Source organism: Acipenser ruthenus, chromosome 12, assembly GCF_902713425.1.
Source record: "Acipenser ruthenus chromosome 12, fAciRut3.2 maternal haplotype, whole genome shotgun sequence".
NCBI lineage: Eukaryota > Metazoa > Chordata > Actinopteri > Acipenseriformes > Acipenseridae > Acipenser > Acipenser ruthenus.
In genome coordinates, this window is record NC_081200.1 from 1601340 (window position 1) to 1616341 (window position 15002).

Genomic DNA, 15002 nt, shown 5'->3' on the forward strand with positions numbered 1-15002 from the left:
TTTTTGATGGAAGATGTTATGATGCTGATATACACACAGATGTGTTACTGTATTTTATGTAAGGTTACTGAGTGAATTGCAGGGAGCTACCTCACACTGTGATCTGCGAGGAAGCAGTGCCACCATGAGGCGATCACAAGAAATACAGGGCTACTCAACACTTACCTGTGCTGCAGTAAGATATTTTTTTCAAAATGTAATTTTCTCAAAACTTAAAGCTGTGTCTGTACACATTCTGGTGTTACTTTTAGTAAACGTAAAATATTTAAAATGCACACATTTTTAGGGACTTATTATTTCTCTCCAGTAGGTGGTGCTAGTGTATCAGTCCGATTCAGCAAAGGGGTGCACAGACTTTGACAAGTGAACCAGATTACTAACCTGCTCTCACACCAGAGCAAAGGAAGCAGCTTTGTATCTTACATGAATACTAAACAGGTCCTCGTTAAACTGAGCTGCATGTGCTGTAGGGTCCCTTAAATATACAAGTATTCTGAGTGCTTTATAGGTTTTGAAACCCAGGGCCGTTTGCACACTGTGCGATTTCTTTCAAAGCAAATGTTGATAGAAAAATACTTGACTCACACTTGCACCCCTGTTGCTGGATAATTACAAAAGGAACACACTTGCTTTATTCGTTTTATTGCACAGTTGCTCTTGACCTGCGTAGTATAAAGTACATTCACTTCAGGTTTTGGAAGAAAAAAAAATCTAAAAATAATGATCTACATCAACAGATTTCATCCGTGAAAGTTCAAATTCAAAGACAGCAGTTACGCCATTTTTGACACCAGTGGGCACTGCATGCCAAGGTGAACTAAAGGGCAGGGGGAATGGGAGAGGATAACAGCCACTCTGCTACTCCTAAGTACAGGCACTGTTCACTGCCTTTGTGAAATGCTTTCTGTTCCCATTTGCTGTAGTCAATGAGATCCCAGTGGAATCTTAGCAATGATTGTGACTGTACCCGCCTGCTTTGCTCAGTCAGGGGAATGAGTGAGAGGCTTGCGAGAGTTTCAATGGTGCTGTTCTTGTAGTGAGGGAGGAGACACTGCTGACCCCTCTGATCATACCAGCAGCTTATTAAATGATATGGATGAAACAGAAAAAGCTGCATCAAAAAAGAAAACTGCGTCTGCAGTGCTTTAATCCTTGAAGCCTTCAGACATTTAGATATTGCTGTCGATCCAGGCCCAAGCCACAACAGCGAGGAAACTCCATCTGTGTGCAATGGGTTTCCTGCACTGTCTGCACATAACTGTGTACATGTTAATGACATAGTGCATTACTTACAGGGATGTAGTCCAGTGTACAGTATTGCAAACACAGGATTCTAATTGTGTACATGTTAATGACATAGTGCATTACTTACAAGGATGTAGTGCGGTGTACAGTATTGCAAACACAGGATTCTAATTGTGTACATGTTAATGACATAGTGCATTACTTACAGGGATGTAGTCCAGTGTACAGTATTGCAAACACAGGATTATTGGTGCAAAGGTTGAACAAAGTGAAAAAGTGTATAGTATCACAAACCCTACGATATCATTATTAAATCATGAAGCCGATCACAACAGTAGATTCCAGTGCATCATATTTTGCTGTAAGTGTTGTCCTTTGCATGCTAGAGTACTAGGTGATGAAATTCGAAGTAGATTGGCTGGTAAGTGGATTTGACATCACTGTTAAAAGAGTAGATTATGTTGCACATGCTGCAGTGCCCTGTGGAGTGGATTGTATCGATTATGCAGCCCGGCTCGTCTTCAAGTAGTTTAAGTAATTAACATCGCTACCATATGTAAAAAAAAAACACACACGTTATTGCTTTTAAAATGAATCTTTGGAAGTAGATATTATTGAGAGCGATCGGGTAATTCACTCGTTATTTTCTGTGTCTCTATCGCCTGTCACTTTTAAATCCACTGTCTGGAAAAAAAATGTAATGCTGTAATTCTGTGCAGAATCTCACTAATTCATAGAAGATCATTGGCTAAATTGGTCAGATTCTGCACAGAATCTGTGCAGAATGATCTCTGTGAACGCACCCACTTTTTTGCCGGCTAAATTGCAGACGGGAGTCTGCGCGTAACGCCATGGTCTGTGCAGACGGAGCGTTGACAGCTTTGGCAGATGAACAACCGTTCTGAGCAGAACCAAAATTGAGAACCAAAATTCTAATCGCAGAAGTAGTGGATGCAATCGAAGTTCCCTTTGTATTAAAACTGTAAAAAAAAAAAGTTTTATTGTGTAGATTTTCATATTTACAAATGATTTTACACAGGTTTCCAATCTACATTAAATGTGTGCTTTGACAAAAATACACATGTAAAACATACTTACAAATGCACATAATACGTGGAAATTAAGTTAGAATGTATACGTACACAACTAAAACATGCACGCATATATATTTTATTGTTGAACTGTGTCAAACTTTATTTCTGTTTTACTTTGCCTAGCTAGCATGTAATTCATTAGATAATAAATGACATGACTCGAAGGCGATTCACACCCCCTGACTAGGTGGCAGTAGCACATGGAGTGAGGATTGTATCTCAACGCTCGTCTATTGTTTTGAGCCGCGGCTACTCCAGCGCAGTACCTCTTGAGAAGCTGCGCGGCTGTGCAGACTCTTAAGCCCGTGGATGCGTGACCTGGTGACGTCTTTTCTGTCTGCCGCAGATACGCACAGTTTTTCGTGGTTTAATTTATTCAGCTTCAATAAAATTGTATTTTTAAACTTGGATATTAAACTATTAAATTATTCTCCAACTCTCGCTATGTCAAATTAACGTATCTATTTAGCTGCAAAAGCAAAAAATCAAGATATACACACACCCTACAAGACATAGCAGGCGTATGCTGTATATGTAAAACACAAACTTTTCTTGCTGTAATTTGCTTCATTTAGGCTGCCCTGCACTTCTTATAATTATGCATGAGACACACTTAATTGAAGTATAAAGCATGCATGTCACACCACTTTACATGAATCATTCAATACTTTGACTTGACAGCTTCTACGTGCACACTTTCTTTGCAACTTTCTTGTTCTGCAATACTTTTAACAAAGAAAACTGTAAACTTTGCACTAGAGATAATGCTTTGCATTGATATGGCGAGGGTATTGATTCTGCAAAGCATTTCTTGTGGCTGTTTGACATAAACTTACACCAGCACGTCTAGTTCTTTACAAGGTGTGTCATACTGTACCTGTACAAAGTTTCTTCACATGTAATGCACATTAGGTTCTATCATCACTACAGCTCTACTAGAATATAAGATTAGCTCTGAACAGAGCCTCGCGTATGGATCTTTGTTCAAGATGGGAAACAACATTTTATAAATCTTCCTCATCCATTCCTCTGGAATCTACCACGTTCTCTCTCCTCCTCAGCCAAGAACCTCGTAGTAATCCTGGCCCCCTGCCTCTCCTACTCCCAGCACATCTCCATTCTAGCACGCACCTGCCGATTCTTCCTGAGCAACATACGAAGAATCCGACCCTTCCTCACCAACTACTCCACGTAACTCCTCGTCCAGGCCTCTGGTACTCTCCCGCCTAGACTACTGCAACTCCCTCCTGGCTGGCCTCCCTGCGTCCGCCACCCGTCTGCTCCAGCTCATCCAGAACTCTGCTGCTTGCTTCTCCCACGCTGCTTCACTACTCCACTCATTCCACTGGCGCTCGCATCCAGTTCAAAACTCTTGTCCTCTCCTATCGATGCCTTGACCAGACTACACCCAGCTACCTCCAGACCCTCATCTCTCCCTACACCCCCACCCGACCGCTCCACTCTGCCTGCAGTAGAAGACTGGCTGTATCTCTACTATGCTCCCCTGCCTCCCTCGCCCTGTAGTGGTGGAACGACCTTCCTACGGATGTCAGGACTGCCCAGTCCCTGACCACCTTCCGGCACCTCCTCAAGACTCACCTCTTCAAACAACACCTGTAAAACTCAACTCTTCCCTTCTGGACTATATAGCATATAGTGCCCCGATATCAAATTGTACTGTGTTTTATATTTGCTCTTATTAGGACTGAATTCATTGTATTTTGCTCTTAATTGTACTGTAATTCTTTATGTATTTTTTGTATACAACTGTGATAATAATAATAATAATAATAATAATAATAATAATGCAGTAGACCGGTTTTAATTTTTTTTTCTTTGATTAGCCATTTCGTGTGTTATTAAAAACAAAGCCAGGATGAAATACTTAAAAAGTTGTCTTTTTATTTACACCTCAGTGGCAGCATACAACCTAGAAACATCAGGGGACGGTGGAGCGGAGGGGGTCCAGGCAGCTGTTCGGAAAGCTTCACCTCGTCCCTCTATTAGTCAGTTCTGTTTCATTTCCAGGAGGTCTTGTGTGAAGAAAGGTCCTGCCCAGACACTCTCTTCACCCCCATGCGAAGATATTGTGTGTGTGAGAGAGAGCTAGTGTGTCTCTGATTGAACCCAGGGCCGCGCAGGGACTGCCAGTCTCTAGAAGGCCAGTTTCTTCATGAGCAGGTAGACTCGGGAGTCCACCTCGAACCCATGCAGGTTGTTGGCATCGCCCTGCAGTCGCATCAGGAGACCCCCATAGGAGACATAGGCAGAGCTGTGAGGAGAGACACACACTCAGGCTATTAGGAGGAGAGCCAGCATGTGTATCCATGCGTGTGTAAATGTGTTTGTTAGTTAGATATTGCTATTTTTGTTACTCCCAGGTAATACAAGAAAGCCACTGAGGGCAGTCTCTTATAAGCTAGTGTCTTCTGGCAAAGAGTTAATGTATGACTATGCAAACAGATGCAATCGCTTCTGTAACTGGAATGTGCTAATACACGAGATCTGGTCCTTATCAATGCTGCTATCACATTTTAACTTGCTGGTGTACAGTATAGCAATACACAGATCTTAGCCCCCAGGTGAAACCAATGTATAAGGCCATGCGCCTATTTGCAGTTCACGTCCGAATTAAAGGATTTCACTCTCCTGCCGACCCATTCACTTTATTCTTTGTGTCTGTCTTTGGCTCTGCAGCAGAGAGAGGGGCTGATACTCACAGGCGTGTTGCAGCTTCTGTCGAGGTCTCGTCCCCTTCGATCTTATACACCTTCCCATACATCACGTAGTCAAACTGGTCCGCCCTGCACGCGGAACACAACGCTCCGGGATTAGTGCGCTCGAGATCCAATTAAAAGTTATACAACTGTCTAGCATTAACGATTTACACAGATCCCCACAAAACACTGTTTTATTCTGAGCGTGCATTGCTGATCATACAAGTCCAAACCTGCTTTCGATATTAAAATACTGAAATGGTTTTGTTGCACAGAGCAGGATTTAGACTATGTAACCAAATCTAACCACTAGGTCCCACTGCCTCCCAGTCCCCCAGCTCAAGTTTCATGCGGTACCTTGAGGGCCGGTCATCAGTGGGGTTGTATTCCCCATCATCAGGGGTGCCGTCCTCGTAAAGGGTACTAGCAATCACCAGGCGGAACTTGTCACCTGAGAGACAGACGCGGTGTTAACAGAATTCTTGTCCAGTAAAAGCCATTACATTAAAGTGCTTTTTTATACTATCTTTATTGTTACGTTTTTTTTAGGGTTAACAGGTAAATGTCTTTGGGTCACAGCGCCTCTGTCTCTTACCCAAGTCGACGGGGCAGGGTTAGGGTTAGGGTTAACAGGTAAATGTCTTTGGGTCACAGCGCCTCTGTCTCTTACCCAAGTCGACGGGGCAGGGTTAGCGTTAGGGTTAACAGGTAAATGTCTTTAGGTCAGTGCCTCTGTCTCTTACCCAAGTCGACGGGGCAGGGTTAGGGTTAGGGTTAACAGGTAAATGTCTTTGGGTCTGTGCCTCTGTCTCTTACCCAAGTCGACGGGGCAGGGTTAGGGTTAGGGTTAACAGGTAAATGTCTTTGGGTCTGTGCCTCTGTCTCTTACCCAAGTCGACGGGGTAGATCTGGATGTTGATGTCGAGGATCAGGTCCATCTTGAAGGATTCGCTTTCACAGTGCAGCCGCGAAACTGAGAAGCAGAATCAGCTGATTATCAACACTGAGAGAGAGGCGCAGCACTCAGCACAGTAGACTTGACTTCCACCTCTCTCAAACAGCCTCGACCCTTACCTCTCTCAAACAGCCTCGACCCTTACCTCTCTCAAACTTCATCCCATCTGGGTCGATGTCCTTCACGTCGAAGATATCCTCAAACAGGATCCCTGCCATGTCCGCTCAGTCTGTGGAGAGAAGAACCTGGTTACACAGTTTCAATCATAATATAATCCATTTACTTCCAATGTGGAATGTCTGGGTGTGACATTTTCTCATTTTACTCGTGAAAATAGGTTTCTAGTGATGGGCTGCCAAGGACAACATTACATTTAATACTGTACCAGTACTGGCAGTCACATTTCAGGAAACCCAGTCACTCAGCAATGGCACTAAATGGGTTGTCTTTTGGGTAGCACTGCTCTGGTGTGACGGCTTGCTCTAAAATCCCTGACCCCTAGTTGTTCAGCAAATCACGTGTTGCTTTTGGCCTGTAGCATATGTATGTATGGATATAATTATTATCTCTCTCTCTCTATATATATATATATCTATTAGCTCAAAGTAGTGAAGGGTTACTGTATTTAAAAAATAAAATTGAAAAAACAGGTATTGGAGTTACTTAAAAAAAAGAATTGTCAAAATATTATGAAGAAGAAGGCGGCAGTATTTAGTAAATGCTAGAATAGTCACTTTGTTCAGGAGAGGTGGAAACTGCAGTTATTATTAAACACGGTTACTTACACTGCTGTAGTTAAACAACACAATGCCAGCTTCCTTTCACGATCAAAGATGCAAATTGCATTTCTTTATGAAAAGCTCCTGACAGAGCTGGCCCATAGACTGCCCTCCAACACCGGGTGACAACATATATTTTAATAAAGCTGTAAAGCTCAGGCTTGCAGGCTTGCTCAAGCTGCAGCCCCATGGCGTTTCTTTAGTTTAATTTTGTTTTGTTTCTCTGGTCCCACAGCAACGCGCAACGTAAGCACAACACACACGGTGCTGAATAAACTACACCTCAAAAATAATCCTTATTTCAACGTTTAAAAACGTTCTGGAATGTGTAATGTGATCTAAAACACAAAATGCATACATCTTACGGCGCGCTATCGATATGTACCGATTTACTGAGTCAAAAATGCAACCCGAAATACTGGCGTGCCGTACGCTTTCTCTGCCTTTGTCGCTGGGTTCGACAAGAGGAAAATAATAAATACATAAATAAATAAATACGAGTCCTGGTGAATGTACCTTAGTTCGTCTGTATCCCAGTTCTGCTCGTCGTCAATATAAATGGTATATCAATCGTGCAGTATCTACTGAACAGTTTATCAATCACCGCTAACTCCCAACGTGGGCAACCGCTGACCTCTCAACTCTCCCCGGGCGGCCCAACGTCTGCTTCCGGGTGTAGTCTACAAGTGAAGCCGCCATCGCTATCTTTAGTTTAGGAAGATTTGCCCCAAAATGATCAAAATGATGTAGTACCGAAACGAAACTCATTGGTGCGAGACTAGACTGAAACAGGCTCTCTTTCTACTAAAATAAACAAATACAACACCCTCACTGTTAACAAACTATAACACAATGTTTAAAATTATCATTACATCGCATCATTTATTTTTGACCACCAACGGGCTAGGCTTCTCGGTCTGTCCAAAGATAGAAGACAGGCCGAGCAGGGCTGTGTTGTTTCTATAGCAACTGTTCGTCGGTTGCTGTGACAACACTTGGCAGGTACTGTGCTTTGAAGTTGCTCAGGTGATGAAGCGGAGCTGTGTTTTGTGATGGCTGCTAGTGCAATAGCCAGGTCGTGCTGATGAAGTGGTTTTGCTGTTTTGTACAACTGTGTCCTGTGTTGTATGCACCCTTTGTACTAACTGGACTGTAGTTTGCACAGCTGACTGTCCCACTGTCCTCGCAAACAAAGCCTCTCTGGTCAGTACTACAGGCAGTAGTCGATCTGCTTAGCTCTCGCAGGTTCTGACCTTTTCCCCTGTGCAGAAAATAATTCATTAATTAATCGCGCGGTGTATCGTACCCGAGGTCTGTTCACAGAAGTCTGACACAAGGTGGTCTCTCCTGCCAAATCGGGAGGACCTGTTGAACTGTCCCGATGCCAGGGTGATGAAGGGCGAGAAATCGGCCACACCTCCCAGGTTGTAAGTACTACAGGACCGCACTGTGTTAAGTGGCGGTAAAGACTGTCCCTTTGTAAAATATGAATGCAAAAGCATTCTGATTGTGTTTCACTAAATACAAAATTCGGTTGTTATTAAATCATTTTCAATACGCTTCACACTGGAATCGTTATTGTTGAAAGGGTAGGTTGTGGTGTTTAGCGATAAAGAATCGTAAAACAGCGTAATGTGTAATGAATCCGTGTTTGTTAGTTTTTTTTTTGTTTGTTTGTTTTTGTCTTATTTTTATTTTACCTACTTAAACAGTATTGTAGTACTATTACTATGAGTTATCTATTTATTTTATTATTGTGTTCATTTATGGTACGTAGTGTGTGGGCTACATATGTTAAATACCGTTCATCTTTCTGTTTGTCTGCATCTGAATTCTCTGTGTGTATATATATATATATATATATATATATATATATATATATATATATATATATATATATATATATATATATATATTACTTATTATTATTTGAATTTGGTTCAACATTCTGTGAGTGTTATAGCCAAACAAGCTGGTCAAGCCAGCTCATAAATCTAAATACACTCTCTAAATAATTTTACAAATCATACAAAACATATTCAATTAGGTTCAGTTCTATATTTTTATCAGTATACCAACACAGTGAGAAGAAGCAGCACCCATTCACTCTCAGTATAAATCATGAAACAGGTTTTCAGGACCTGCAATCTAGCCGACAGTCAGTGCTTTCTCTGTCTCATCACTTTATAATCTAACCTGGCTGGTATCAAATCCAGATTTCTATGGTGTATAGTCTAGTAGGCCTGGTGACAGCACGGTGACCATAAAGAATAAAGCCCTTGTCGCTTTGCTGTACAATCTGTCTGGAGTCCCCTCTACGTCTGTTTTTGACCCCCTGCACAGCTCCAGGGAAGTTCTGTCAGTTTCCGCATGTGCTAAGTGCTATTGTCTGGTTCTTGGTCCACTTTTCGCTTTTTTTTTGCTGATATTAAAAAGGCAGGCATTGTCTCTCTCTCTAGCTTTCCAGCAAACTCTGGAAACACTGGCCCTTTCATAAAGGGTCTGTTCCTCTCAATGAGAAGGTAGGGCTTTTAAACACACAGACAGAGCAGCTGCTTTCAGAGACTCTGCTCTGCACACTGCTTGAAGGTGAGGCGCTAACACTACAGAATACACAGTTTGTCCTGGTGACAGATACTTCACAGCCTGGAGTAGTCAGACCTGTGGGTACAATCTCTCTCTCTCTCTCTCTCTCTCTCTCTCTCTCTCTCTCTCTCTCTCTCTCTCTCTCTCTCTCTCTCTCTCTCTCTCTCTCTCTCTCTCTCTCTCTCTCTCTCTCTCTCTCTCTCTCTCTCTCTGATACACAGTGTGTTGAGAATGATCTGAACCCATCCTACACTTTGAATGAATGCCCTATAAATCTTTCTGCCTAACACTGCCGCCCTTGATCGTACACTATTTGGGTCAAGGATGCTGTCTATATGCTACCAGCAGCATCCCTGCAATAAAGATCAGGTGCCAACAACACAGCTGGAACTGTGTTTCTGTCCTGCCCTGTCGCAGAATTTTGCTTGTCACTACTAGAAATTTGGGCTGTCTGTCTGTGTAACCTGCCTGTCTGGCCGTGTGTCTGTCTGTGTAACCTGCCTGTCTGGCCGTGTGTCTGTCTGTGTAACCTGCCTGTCTGGCCGTGTGTCTGTCTGTGTAACCTGCCTGTCTGGCAGTGTGTCTGTCTGTGTAACCTGCCTGTCTGGCAGTGTGTCTGTCTGTGTAACTTGTCTGTCTGGCAGTGTGTCTGTCTGTGTAACCTGCCTGTCTGGCAGTGTGTCTGTCTGTGTAACCTGTCTGTCTGGCAGTGTGTCTGTCTGTGTAACCTGCCTGTCTGGCAGTGTGTCTGTCTGTGTAACCTGCCTGTCTGGCAGTGTGTCTGGCAGTGTGTCTGTCTGTGTAACCTGCCTGTCTGGCCGTGTGTCTGTCTGTGTCTGCCTGCCTCGTCTTGTCTTAATTCTGATAACCCCTTGTTGGCTTGTCTTCTGCAGAGAGTGACGCGCGGCACGCTTGTGCATAGAGACTGCTTTATGAAGCACACAGGAGAGACAGAGGAATCGCCACGGTGAGTCTGTACAAACCTCGTACTGCTGTTAATCCCTCGCCCCTTTATTGATTTAGAGGTACACACTGATCAGAGGCGTCCTACTGGTTCAGATATAGATACACAAACAAACAGAGAGACTATTTAATCAAGATGTACACATGTGGTTTATGGTTCACATTTTTGCATAATTCACTTTTTTCTTTCGTTTTCTACACTTCCTGAGTTTGAGTTTGTTCTTATTGCAGAAACAAAGGGGGATTATGTTGCAGCAAAAGCTTAGTGAGAAGCTTAGGGTTAGTAAATCTGGCTTCATAAATGAGTGTTCTTTCTAGCCTGTTGACTGTTGTCACTTTAAATCCTGTGCATGTGTGTGTGTTGAAGTCTTTGGCAATGACTGGCTAGCTATATTTAGCTGGGACTGCGGAGAGCGGAGAGGCAGAGGGACTGAGGGCCTCACCCAGGGGTAGGGATCCTTACAGAAACAGTATTACCTGTCTTAGAAAGAGACTGAAGCAGCAGGCTGGCGTTTTTTTTTGTGGAAAGAACTACCGGTGCTTCTCTTGCCCAATGGATCTGCAGTCGTTGTATGTGCCGGGGCTCCAGCTCTTGAATGAATGCCTCCTGTCTGTAAGTCCCAGGGAGCTGTCCACCCAGGCTGCTGCCCTTTTGCTGTGGAATGATTTGTTCTGTAAGCTGCTTAGGTTACGACTAAGAAAGCACTCCTGTTTTTTGTTCTAATTGGCCTTCTATTGTGCAGCCACCGTCACATGCAGCTACATACACACATTATACAAACCAGATTTCAGTTGAGAAAGGCAAGTCTTGCATGAGACAATTCATTGGGCCTTGCTGTTCTAGTGGTTCAATGGCTCCTGGTACTGCAATTCTCCTACCAGCCTTGCATTCTTACAGTATAATCTGTACACTCTGTAACACAGACCACGGCCAATACCACTCCTGTGCGATAACTTCACTGAAAACCATGGCTCCACAAACTCTGCAGTTCCCTTCTCAGCCTGGTGGGAGCTGTGTGTATTCTCTGCGCTTCCTGATTCTCTTGTCCTCTCCACTGCAGATGGCCTCCAATGATACCTTCACTGCTGAGAACCCTGGGAACCCCCAGCCCGGGGACCTGATTGAGATCTTCCGGCCGGCCTATCAGCACTGGGCACTGTACCTGGGGGACGGCTATGTCATCAACATCACGCCTGTGGGTGAGTGTGGAGGCTGAGTGAGAGCAAGGTGGGGTGGGAGTGGCTACAGATAAAAGTACCTGGATGGTCTTTTAGACACTTGAGCTTTAAACACTCAATTATAAAATGGCAGCGTTGGCTCTGAAAATTCAAGCACTGTCTTGCAGTGAGCCATGCGAGCATGGTTCGAGTGCTGCTCTTTGGGGAGGAAGGACAGCTGGAGATAGTTCACCTCATGCCCATTGGCCACTGCTGGTCAGGTGCTCAATGCAGGCAGAGACTTCTCAGGTTGGTAACGGGATAGAAAAGCAGAGGTCAGATTCATAGAAAGTTAAAGACACTTGTCGAAATGTTTATCTAGAAAGTTGAACTATGTGCTTGAATTATTTTGTTCCCGTCCTGTCTCGTAGATGAAGGCCAGGCTGCCCCTTTCTCCAGCGCCAAGTCTGTGTTCAGTAGGAAGGCCCTGGTCCGCATGCAGCTCCTCAAGGAAGTGGTCGGCAGTGACTCGTATCAAATCAGCAACAAGTACGACGACAAGTACACGCCCCTGCCTGTCTGTGACATCATCGCCCGGGCGGAGTTCCTCATTGGACAGGAAGTGTCGTATGACCTGCTCGGCAACAACTGCGAGCACTTCGTTACCCTGCTGCGCTACGGGGAGGGCGTGTCTGACCAGGCAAGTAAAGACCATCTGACTGGGCGCACCATAGTCACCTAGCATTCCTATTGGCTTGTCAGCTCTCCAGCTGTGAATTCATGGTTTACACCTGGAATCTTTCAGAGAAATGTAGAAAATGACATTTCTTTGTGTAGCCCTAACAGTTCCAGTATCTCAGGTCACAATTTGGCCAAAATTGAGTTTGGGTCAAACATTGCCAACTCCAAATGCATTTGTGGAAAAGGTGAACAATGACCCAGATTTAAGATGGACGTATCAGGATTCCAAACTGAACATTCAGGTTGGTTGTGCTCCTATTATGTTGAAGTGTATTCCATCCACGATGCAGAGCCAGATTATATATATATATATATATATATATATATATATATATATATATATATATACAGTACTGTGCAAAAGTTTTAGGCAGGTGTGAAAAAATGCTGTAAAGTAAGAATGCTTTCAAAAATAGACATGTTAATAGATTATATTTATCAATTAACTAAATGCAAAGTGAGTGAACAGAAGAAAAATCTAAATGAAATCCATATTTGGTGTGACCACCCTTTGCCTTCAAAACAGCATCAATTCTTCTAGGTACACTTGCACAAAGTCAGGGATTTTGTAGGCATATAGTCAGGTGTATGATTAAACAATTATACCAAACAGGTGCTAATGATCATCAATTCAATATGTAGGTTGAAACACAATCATTAACTGAAACAGAAACAGCTGTGTAGGAGGAATAAAACTGAGTGAGGAACAGCCAAACTCAGCTAACAAGGTGAGGATGCTGAAGACAGTTTACTGTCAAAAGTCATACACCATGGCAAGACTGAGCACAGCAACAAGACACAAGGTAGTTATACTGCATCAGCAAGGTCTCTCCAGGCAGAAATTTCAAGGCAGACAGGGGTTTCCAGATGTGCTGTCCAAGCTCTTTTGAAGAAGCACAAAGAAACGGGCAACGTTGAGGACCGTAGACGCAGTGGTCGGCCAAGGAAACTTACTGCAGCAGATGAAAGTCACATCATGCTTAGTTCCCTTCGCAATCGGAAGATGTCCAGCAGTGCCATCAGCTCAGAATTGGCAGAAAACAGTGGGACCCTGGTACACCCATCTACTGTCCGGAGAAGTCTGGTCAGAAGTGGCCTTCATGGAAGACTTGCGGCCAAAAAGCCATATCTCCGACGTGGAAACAAGGCCAAGCGACTTTATTCGCCGAAGGTTGGAGAGCGGTACACGAATGAGTGTCTGCAGGCAACAGTGAAGCATGGTGGAGGTTCCTTGCAAGTTTGGGGCTGCATTTCTGCAAATGGAGTTGGGGATTTGGTCAGAATTAATGGTCTCCTCAATGCTGAGAAGTACAGGCAGATACTTATCCATCATGCAATACCAACAGGGAGGCATCTGATTGGCCCCAAATTTATTCTGCAGCATGACAACGACCCCAAACATACAGCGAAAGTCATTAAGAACTATCTTCAGCGTAAAGAAGAACAAGGAGTCCTGGAAGTGATGGTATGGCCCCCACAGAGCCCTGATCTCAACATCATCGAGTCTGTCTGGGATTACATGAAGAGAGAGAAGCAACTGAGGCTGCCTAAATCCACAGAAGAACTGTGGTTAGTTCTCCAAGATGTTTGAGCCAACCTACCTGCCGAGTTCCTTCAAAAACTGTGTGCAAGTGTACCTAGAAGAATTGATGCTGTTTTGAAGGCAAAGGGTGGTCACACCAAATATGGATTCTTACTTTACAGCATTATTTCACACCTGCCTAAAACTTTTGCACAGTACTGTATATATATATATATATATATATATATATATATATATATATATATATATATATATATATAGCTCAGGTATGTCACTGTTTCCCTCCTAGGCATCACGGGCGATCGGGGCAATCAGCTTTGCGTCAGCGGCTGCCAGTGCTGTCTCTCTGCTGGGGCTGCTCCACAACCGATCCAGACAGAGGCACTTCTGAGAGGAGCAGACCCCACTGGAGTGAGGGTAGAGTGATCAGAGCTCAGGACTGGGAACCAGCTCAACAACACACTCCTGGAATCCACTGGAAACCAGTACTGCGTTTACATGCGCAGGGAATCAACCCATTTGCAATGGATCGTTTTCGCATCCAAAAACAAACGTTCGGAGTTTACTTGCCAAACTCAGTCAGGTTTGAATGAATCGGTGCTCCTGAACCTCTTCCAGCTACCTAATTCCATCTCAAAACTGCAGGATATATAGATAGAAAACATCCAATTAGATTCCTGTGCATTTAAACGAGGCAAATGTGAAGTGTCCCTTCTAGTCTGCAGTGAAACATATACATAGCTGTTTTAAAGTGAGAGTGCAGGCAGTATTAAACCAGTGTCTGTACAATACACACCTGTGTGTGTGTGAGTGTGTGTGTGTGTGATTTAATTAAAGCTGTCATGCCAGAGCGCCAGTTTGTTTTGTTAAGAAACGAACCAGGGCAAACTTTGCAAAAGCTTAGTAAATGTGCCTGTGCTTTTGGTGGCGCACCTTGGCCTGCACGACCTCAGAAACCTGAACCTAGTGTGCGCCAGTAAACAGACCTGTCTTAAGGGACGTGGAGTAAAGAGACCGGTTTATTCAGAATGAGGCCAGGTTCACCTTAAGACAGTCACACAGTGTAAGTTACTGCTGGAAAGGCATTCTGTCTTTTTAACTTGGTGCTGATGTACTGAAGGACTTCCAGTGTGTCAGGCCTCAGCAGGTTAATAGTGTATTTATCAGGTTTGTATTTTTTATTATGTGATGATAAGATCTCATTTATTTCCTGAAATAAAC

The 15002-nt window shown here is 43.6% G+C and overlaps 2 protein-coding genes across 8 annotated transcripts; one reads left to right on the plus strand and one right to left on the minus strand.

The window, feature by feature from the left end:
* Nucleotides 1-4221: 4221 nt before the first annotated feature.
* LOC117416856 (DNA-directed RNA polymerases I, II, and III subunit RPABC3) lies at nucleotides 4222-8195 on the minus strand. 3 transcript variants are annotated; one of them, XM_059034291.1, is made up of 6 exons: nucleotides 8097-8195; nucleotides 6157-6240; nucleotides 5946-6029; nucleotides 5414-5507; nucleotides 5060-5143; nucleotides 4222-4611 (listed from the first exon to the last, which is right to left on the minus strand). In XM_059034291.1, the coding sequence occupies exons 2-6, from the start codon at nucleotides 6227-6229 to the stop codon at nucleotides 4494-4496; spliced, it is 453 nt and encodes a 150-aa protein (XP_058890274.1). In that variant the 5' UTR covers nucleotides 6230-6240; nucleotides 8097-8195; the 3' UTR covers nucleotides 4222-4493. The 3 variants fall into 3 exon arrangements, with proteins under 3 accessions (XP_058890274.1, XP_033884178.1, XP_058890273.1); XM_034028287.3 differs by lacking the exon at nucleotides 8097-8195 and adding an exon at nucleotides 7307-7523; XM_059034290.1 differs by lacking the exon at nucleotides 8097-8195 and adding an exon at nucleotides 6797-6911.
* On the plus strand, nucleotides 8083-14958 carry plaat1 (phospholipase A and acyltransferase 1). Of its 5 annotated transcripts, none has more exons than XM_034028285.3 (5): nucleotides 8083-8217; nucleotides 10270-10343; nucleotides 11401-11539; nucleotides 11929-12197; nucleotides 14071-14956. In XM_034028285.3, the coding sequence occupies exons 3-5, from the start codon at nucleotides 11401-11403 to the stop codon at nucleotides 14170-14172; spliced, it is 510 nt and encodes a 169-aa protein (XP_033884176.3). In that variant the 5' UTR covers nucleotides 8083-8217; nucleotides 10270-10343; the 3' UTR covers nucleotides 14173-14956. The 5 variants fall into 5 exon arrangements, with proteins under 5 accessions (XP_033884176.3, XP_058890271.1, XP_058890272.1 ...); XM_059034288.1 differs by lacking the exon at nucleotides 8083-8217 and adding an exon at nucleotides 8245-8379 and having other exon boundaries at nucleotides 14071-14957; XM_059034289.1 differs by lacking the exon at nucleotides 8083-8217 and adding an exon at nucleotides 9350-9379 and having other exon boundaries at nucleotides 14071-14957.
* The last annotated feature ends 44 nt before the right edge of the window (nucleotides 14959-15002 follow it).